Genomic DNA, 9030 nt, shown 5'->3' with positions numbered 1-9030 from the left:
ATGTAATCTTACAATCGTATATAACAGTTTTATCATATAATACGGGGCCTGTCTGTCTGTCGTTTTGGAAACATCACAGTTGTTACTTTATCTAGGTCCAGTGTCTTACCTTATGGCCTACACCATCACTTGACAGAGATGTGTCCACACATCCGATTTCATGCATTAATTGTAACAATTATTATAAAACATGCTAGTGTATTATACGACAGTCAGAAGGTTTTAATGAAAAGGTTCATAAGAAATAGCATTCTTTGTTCAGGAACTTGAGCAATGCCATCTTAATCGCTTAAGCCAGATATCTAAAACAGTCTTGCTCTGGTTTCTTTCCAGCTCTCGTTGAATGTGTGCTTATCAACATCGTTTGGCAGGGTTCACATTAGTGAGTGCATTTTTTAGACTTTTGACCAGCTAAAGTCATTAAGTCTGTCTGATATGTTTTACTATATTTTTATGCTTTACAAATTTTCCGAACTTCACTAGTTCAAAACCTATTCCTGCATCCCAAAAGTTTGCCTTCTGTTAAGTTACTGCAATACCCAAATAGGTAATATTTCTATTCACTTTAGCTTTATACTGACACAAAACCATTTTATCAAGATGTATAATACGTGTCTTCCAACAATCGAATACTTCCATTCACTCCTTTATGGTCTAAATGGTAAATTGAATCTCAAACAATGTAAAATAAACAACAAAATCCATACATCAATAAAAAATTAAATTTTATTAATTGTATATTTACACTGAGCAAACAAAAACAAATCAAAATTGAACAAAACATCCAGTGGAGTGATATTTTAAAAAAAGTACATTCTTTTGTAACACGTCTTCTTTTGAAATTTGTGGTATATATGGACATTTTTTTATGAATGTAGAAAATTTAAAAATGAACCATTTATTTCCAAACCCTAGTTAAGTAGGATCTCTGGCAAGAACAAGAGGTTCTTAAATGTTTCCTACTGTGTCTGAACAAGCACAAGGAAAATTGATTATCTTTGTCATTGTAACACTCCCAGTGATGACGTCACTTATATACTGTTACTACTGCCAAAACTGACATTGCAGAAAGTTAATCATTAATTACAAATGACTTAGATTATGGTATCATGTAGTTAAGAGAACTGATTTATGTAAATTGCAAGATCAACATGAAAAAGAACTTTTACAAGTTTTCATCTATATAAATATATTACCTAACTTGAGTAACTTTTCTGAATAAACATATTGCTTGATAAAAGAAATATATATTAAAAACCAACGGTGAACACACGAAAATGATTAAGGTAGTTCTGCACGTTTTGTAAACCGGAATGACGTAGAATAAAACCTGCATCCGGCGTAAGTAATGCAAATCATTTTATGAACAAATGCGAGTCCGTGTGTAAATTAATTACAACGGCAACGTTACTATCATTCTAAAGTTAACATACGATGTTTAAAAATGTCAATAGTTCCAAATAAGGTTTTAAAATCAGCATGAAATGTGCCAATCTTTTAAATCATAGGCAAATATCTCAAAATCAAACGTATGCCCCTATAAGTTTTATTTCATCATAATATAGACCATATATTTTTTTTTAGAAATGTGAGAAGTTTCATTAAAATCTACATTTCAATGAATTTTCTTTTTTTGCGAAATGTTATCAAAATTGTGATTTTTCTAATATAACTTGTGTGAGATTCGAATTTTTTAAATCAGTCCGGCAAAAAGTCGAGCTCACGATCGTATTTTCTTCTTTTTTATTTAAATTTTTCTAACTTTATTCCGAATTTGTGAAAAATTAGAGTTTTATCAAATTCTACATTGTAGAACAATTTTGTTTGGAACGTGCAGAACTACCTTAAAGCGATATTGTGCTGCATCATATATTTCGTTACGTCACAACCGAACTACTGCACTCATATCCCTTTATGTACCATTATAATAGTTCTGTGTTAGGGCAAGCTGGGAGGAACATGTTATTAACAGAGAACGAATTGTAAGCCAGTTGATCAAATATATGGTGATATTGCACAAAATGTAGAAGCGTGCTTGATAAACTACCTAATATAAATGTACATGACGACATATGAACCATCGTATCAAATTAATAATTATATGGCATTTATAAATATATATCACAGACTGCAATATTACAAAATTCTTGAAATTCACGCTGAGAGGATATGACTGTTTCACCAACAACTTCAATAGGTGGCCTCTCAGTCGAACATAACGTCATGAGTGTGCTGTAAACGTGGTTATACATCAAGATAAAACTTATGCGAGAAAAATAATACTGATCAAAACAGTTTATATAAAATCTTATCAAATATCTGTACATTTCCAAGAATAAAAGGAAAGGAAGTGAACTACCAAACCAGATTCCATTTACTGGAATATCAGTATTGTGTCATACGTTTACATCACGAAAATAATGTTTTTTTTTTTTTTTCAAATACCCCGCCTCTAGAAACTGGTTCTTCCTTTTAGTTGCCAAAGAGTAAACAAACCAGGTTCCTTGACTGAAACATGGAACAATTCGGAAAGCAAATAATTGAAACGGAAATTTACTTGATGTAATTTCATTCTGAACATAATTATTTTTCAATGGAAACGGAACTTCTATCTTATGAAATATTAAACAAACACGTATGTAACAAATAAAATTCTCTAAAACTTATTTTCTAATTTGCAAGCATATCATTCTCGACCACATAAACTGGTTTCATCCTTCATTGACTAACACTTATAAAATTTTGGGATTTTCTTCCATAAATTAGTTCACACTTGTGAATTTGGATTGTTGTGTTAATCACCGACAAAAAAAAAATTCTCAATTACGCAAGCGTATTGCCGTAAAGCATAGGTTTCGGCGGAGGATTTAGATTAGAACTGATAGGGGGTAGAAGGTTTGCTTTGCCTTCCCCAGCCGGTAGTTCCATATCAAAGATATTTGTCTGGACAACTTCACCTGGAGGTACACTGGTCTTTGTTACGTCAATTGGTTTAACCATTGTCGTGTTTGACCTGCTCCAGAGCACGCGTTTCACGTTGTCACCTGACCCAGGCGGCGCCGATACCGGCCTTTTATTTTTCATCAAACAATACACGACGATTGCTATGATTACAAGAAGAATTATTCCACCCACACAACAGCCGACAATCACCCAGATGGTGTAATTCTTTCCTGAATCACCGCCATTGTTGCCTGAAACATGTCACAGCAGCTCAAACATCATTCAAATAAAGCATGCAAGAATACACCTAGGGAAATTATGATTTGAATTAGGCTAAATATTCGTTACTTGAAACATATTCATACAATATGCAAGTTGACGATGGCTATATCTTATAATTAGGGAGATCTTGTCCACGAAATATATCATAAATTGCCTTATACATATATCAAAACATTCTTAATTTATGTTAATTCACTTAATCAAGAAAATAATATTCACGGCTTTTATAGAGAAGAACGTACCTGGGTGTTGGGTTTGTTGCGTATTTCCCGTTGTTGTCAGGCTGTTTGTTGCTGGTGGTACTGCTGTTGATGCACTGGTAGTGGAGGAAGTTGTACTTGTAGTAGATGTAGTTGATGTGGTGGACGTCGTTGAGGTTGTTGTTGTACTGGTTGTCGATGTAGTAGTCGTAACACCGTCGGACTTAACCGACATTTGAAATCCTTTAAACGTGTTTGTACCATCAGAATAAAAATCCACGTAAACTGTGTCGCCCGTTGTCTCGTACGTTGTGCCAGCTGTTATTGTACCACACAATGTGTTCAGGACAGGTGATGAGTCATCGTAACCTGGTTTAAAAAATATCAGATATCATATATGATAACGTTTTACTTCACTGTACATGTTCCTATAACTATAAGTGATTAAGGGACGTAAGACGGTTTTTGGCAACATCGCGAATTATATCAATTTTATAGTACAAATAAATCAGAGTTGAGATGATTATTGTCAGCGATACAAGTGCTATATAGCAACTTAATTTAATAGTAAATAAACAGTATATATAGAAAGTTTGTTTGTGTGCTCGCTCCAGTTTGGATGACCGCCTTTTTCATTTATGTGACGGAGGTCTTGTTTCTGTAACTGACAGTAACAGCCAATGAATCAGACATGGAGGACGTCAAAAACCCGTTGTCTTCTGCCAACACAATTCGCCCAAGGGTCTAGCTAAAGATCTTCCGATTTACCTACTGAGCTAACTAGGCGGATGCCTATGTATCAAATACATACCGTTATTAAGCAGTTTAGAGATAATCTATAAATAGACAATACCCTTACCATCATAAATGGTTACTTTATCGTACAAGCAGTCACTGTTTTTATCAGCGCTTTCAATGATAAATTCTACAACTGCCAGGACCAGTGTGTGGTTCGGATAGTATGTTTGAAAGCGATAATCTCGCGTCGTGTTGCTGAAAGGAAATGAAACAACACATGTAACCCATACCCTACTAAATTTCTATAATGAACTTGTCCATCTTACAAACTACAAAGTACCACTGTTAAAAGGGGTGCTTGACTGAATGGCGAACTATGGTGGCTGATTTCTGCCATTTCGTGTTGGCGTGTTGGCGGGGCGAAAACACGACAATACGAAAACACGAAAACTCGACAAAAACCTAATTTGTCGAGTTTTCGTGTTTTCGTGTTGTCGTGTCGGCCGGGCAAAACACGAAAACACGACGCAAAATCTCGACGTTTAATGGGCGCCGACTCGACAGATTTATCTGTCGAGTTTTCGTGTTGGCGGGTTTAAATATGTCGTGTCGGCGCCCTTAATTTGTCGTGTCGGCGGGGCGAAAACACGACAACACGAAAACACGACAAATAACACGAAAACACGACAAATAGGTATTTGTCGTGTTTTCGTGTTGTCGTGTTTTCGCCCCGCCGACACGAAAACACGACAAATACATTATTTGTCGAGTTTTCGTATTGTCGTGTTTTCGCCCGCCGACACGAAAAAACGAAAACTCGACAAATTAGGTATTTGTCGAGTTTTCGTGTTGTGTTTTCGCCCCGCCGACACGACAACACGACACATTCTTTTCAGACATATCTTATAAAATGTAGAGTAATACGAAGTGTATGTATAAATGACCCGATTCCAGAAATATTTCATTGGGGTGCGGGGAGCGGCAACAGTTAAAAAATGAAGGCGGCATCGGCGAGCATAATGGGGTTAGGTACGGAAAGGTGTAACCCCTCATGTTTGGTGTGTCAGGGCGTTTCTGCCTTTAAATGTTTGAAATATATGTATAAAATCGTGGTCTCTGGTGGATTTTTGAGCCCAAATTTTGAGGTACTGGGATTTGGTATTTCGTGTGAATAAGTTAATCTTCATTGAGGCCCACGCATATACGTAATTATTTTTCTATTTGTACAGGCTTGGGTCCTGGGCCGGAGCCGATGGCCGTGCCATCCCCCCAAACCCATACCCCAACCCCCAAAGTGACCTGTACTCGTCATAGTTGCACCCAACCCAACTATTTTGGCAAAGGAATAATACTTTTTTACAATTAAGACCCAAAAATGCACCAGAGGCCATCATTTCATTCCTATATTTCAAAAATGTCCGTGAGGATACCCTCTGACCCCCTAAATAGGAGGGCATGACCCCTTAACGTATCTCAAATTTTGGAATAAAAATGCAGCAGGGACCACCATTTCATACCTAAATTTCAAAAATACAAGGGAAAGACCCTGTGACTACACTGTCAGGAGGGGGTTAACCCACATACCTCACAATTTGCAGCAGAGGCCACCATTTTATATATATTTCAAACATTTGAAGGCAGACACGCCCTGACCCACCTAACATGAGGGGTTACACCTTTCCGTACCTAACCCCACTATGCTCGCCGATGTCGCCTTCATTTTTCATCTTACCTTACCCCACTCGGCTCGCTGATGCCACTTTCATTCTTTAACTGTTGCCTCTCCCCGCACCCCAATGAAATATTTCTGGAACCGGGTCAGTAATAAATACACTTCGTATTCTTAAAACGATAACTAACATTGACATATTAGTGTACTGTTTTATAATCTCAAATCTCCTAATGCAGCTATAGTGAATATAAATAAATTTTGAATTGGCGGTTCGTTCGAATAGAAAGAAAAATGCTTCTAAAACTCTTTGCCACTGACTTCAGAATAACTCTACATTTTATAAGAGATGTCTGAAAAGAATTTGTCGTGTTTTCGTGTTGTCGTGTCGGCGGGGCGAAAACACGACAACACGAAAACTCGACAAATACCTAATTTGTCGAGTTTTCGTGTTTTCGTGTCGGCGGGGCGAAAACACGACAACACGAAAAACGAAAAGGACCTAATTTGTCGAGTTTTCGTGTTGTTGTGTTTTCGCCCCGCCGACACGAAAACACGACAAAGTAAGGGCGCCGACACGGCATATTTATACCCGCCACCCGATAAATCTGTCGAGCCGGCGCCCTTTAAACGTCGACTGTTCGCGTAAAATTTGTCGAGTTTTCGCCCCGCCGACACGACAACACGAAAACTCGACAAATTAGGTTTGTGTCGAGTTTTTGTGTTTTCGTGTTGTCGTGTTTTCGCCCCGCCAAAACGAAAACACGAAATGACAGAAATCAGCCACCATAGCGAACGGTGCATTTTTTATGAGACTATATGGATGTGCAGGCTGATCAAGATTTACACTGGTCGCAAAGGCAGAATCATTCATGTTCAGCATGATAATGGTTAAAATATAAACATTGTTGACTGACTCAGTGTGATATTAATAGGAATGATTGTGGAGTCAATATGACCGCTTTCAGATAAATCAACAAAATGAAACAATCAGCTTTTCACATTCTTCGTCTACTTTAAACAATCGTGATGTTATGCATATTCGACGTATTTGTTCTTCCACATGTGCACTAGTTAAAACTCTATCGGCCAGCTCTATTAAATGCAAGCCATTGTGAACACAGAAACAGTCTTCGTTCACTTTCATTCATGTCTCTCACAAAAAAGTATTTTAGGAACTTTTTAGTTCGAAATATTTATATCGTAACCATTAATTCAGTGTTATAATGTCCATATTGCATGTTTTTAAATTTCGATTACTGATTTATCATTTTTATCAGAATTTTAGCATTTTTCTGAATTGTATATTTAAATCCCTTTGTAAAATATTATAAGGTTAGAAAGTTAAGTAAACATCTTCTTGGTTTTCAAACTTTTTTTGAGAATCGAGCCGCGTGTAATCCCCATAAAAGTGATAAAGGTACAATAATGTAATATGTGACACTTTCTTTCGGTCAGATCAATGGTTAAATCAAAATTATACTATATTTCTAATATGCATTTGTGCTTTTCGCAGGCAGGAACGCACACACTTAAGCACATTCAGTCACATTCAATCACTTATACTTCATTTACTTACAAATGCATACACCACTTTACCTAGATATCTCTAAATTTGGAAAGAATATGACAAACACATTCTTGTTTTAGTGATCAGCATTCGTGTGAAATGCTTTAGAAAAACCTCAATTATAAAAATTAGTGAAACCGTAGCCAAGTAGTGACAGAATGATTTTTAGTTCGTCACTGATCAAGCAGTACAGTCTCACAATACCTACATGCCATAATTGAGAGAATCAACGTAACCGGGCGAAGAGAACAGCGTGTCTGTAGCTGTTAAGGTTACGTTCTTTACTGTATGTTGTCCTGGAATATATAAAATATTGAAAGAGTTACAAAAAATATATTATTAAAGAAAAAGGATAAAAGTTTAGCATTAAATACTTCTTAAAAGAATAACTGACGTTATGAACGTTTTGTAATCTACACTTTTGCTACGTATAGCTACAGTTATAATCCTTGGAAATGGTATCATGTCATGTTACACAGTGGAGTGACAATAACAGTCAAACACGATTGTTATTTTGATATTATAATGCCACACCTGTAATACTCAATTCAAAGAAAATAAGTAAGAGAAGTACTGTATTAGACTTGGGTTATCCTACAAGTGCAGAAAGGAAAAGAAGGGGTGAAGTTGTCAGTACATATATCTGTTGCAGATCTTTCTTTGTAGACAGATGCATCGATAGTAATTATTAACTAGCGCATGGTCTAACTTTTTGGTCAAACACAATTTCAGTCATCCAAATACCCATGTTTCATAAGTTCTCCGAAACGTTAAGAGTCTAATATAATTCTGTACTGAAGATGGATTCCTTGAAATCGTCATATAAAATGTACAATGAATGGTTCTAGTACGAAGTCATAACTTTACTTCAATTATAAATGGTAAAAACAGAAGAAAAAAAACGTGATGTGTTTTGTGTAAATATAGATTTGTTTTGTTTAATCTGTTAGAATAGTTAAATGTGAATGTTTAATGGCAGAACAATAAGCTGTAGGAGATATTGACATGTTCATACATTCCAATCAATATATAAACAATAAGGATATTCCAGTCAGCGCATGGATATTGAAAACAAGTATAGCTTTTCAATATATTGTGAAATGAAAAATGATCAATGTAAAAACTAATGTAGTTCCAGACCCAGGAACAAAATGAAAGGTTTAAAATAAATGCGAATGGTACCAGTTAATTTTTCGATAGCTACGCAATATGTCCCATTATCATACACCGTTTGAGAACATTAAACAAACGGCTATTAGAACGTCGGTTGTGAGGTGTGGGAGAGGCTGAAAGAAAATGCTAATAAATAATCTGGACCAATATTTAAGTTAATGAATAATAAATAATTTCGCTTCAGTTTTTTAAGTAAATAGATAGTCCGATTTCAAATCCAGCAAGGATATTATTACGTTTGTTCGGTTCGCTCACTATAGCTATTCCCTTTTTTTCAATATTTGTTAGCAGAGGTTACAGCTTTACGTACTTCTGAAAACAGAGATCTTATTCTCAAACCTTCGTGAGTTTGTGACATTAGTATCAAGTTATAGGTCCACTCACTTGAACGCTAAACAACTTACAATGAGATTCTTTATATTTTTTTTCTAGATCTGTCAATATATTACCATGAT

General features: G+C 35.9%; 1 protein-coding gene across 1 annotated transcript; it reads right to left on the bottom strand.

The window, feature by feature from the left end:
* Positions 1 to 708: 708 nt before the first annotated feature.
* LOC123556763 (cubilin-like) lies at positions 709 to 8150 on the bottom strand. The gene is made up of 5 exons (XM_053544495.1): positions 8147 to 8150; positions 7611 to 7698; positions 4285 to 4418; positions 3468 to 3794; positions 709 to 3194 (listed from the first exon to the last, which is right to left on the bottom strand). The coding sequence occupies exons 1-5, from the start codon at positions 8148 to 8150 to the stop codon at positions 2824 to 2826; spliced, it is 924 nt and encodes a 307-aa protein (XP_053400470.1). The 3' UTR covers positions 709 to 2823.
* Between the last annotated feature and the right edge of the window lie 880 nt (positions 8151 to 9030).

This window comes from Mercenaria mercenaria, chromosome 5 (genome assembly GCF_021730395.1).
Source record: "Mercenaria mercenaria strain notata chromosome 5, MADL_Memer_1, whole genome shotgun sequence".
Classification (NCBI taxonomy): Eukaryota; Metazoa; Mollusca; class Bivalvia; order Venerida; family Veneridae; genus Mercenaria; species Mercenaria mercenaria.
This window is presented reverse-complemented; position numbering and strand designations above follow the sequence as displayed.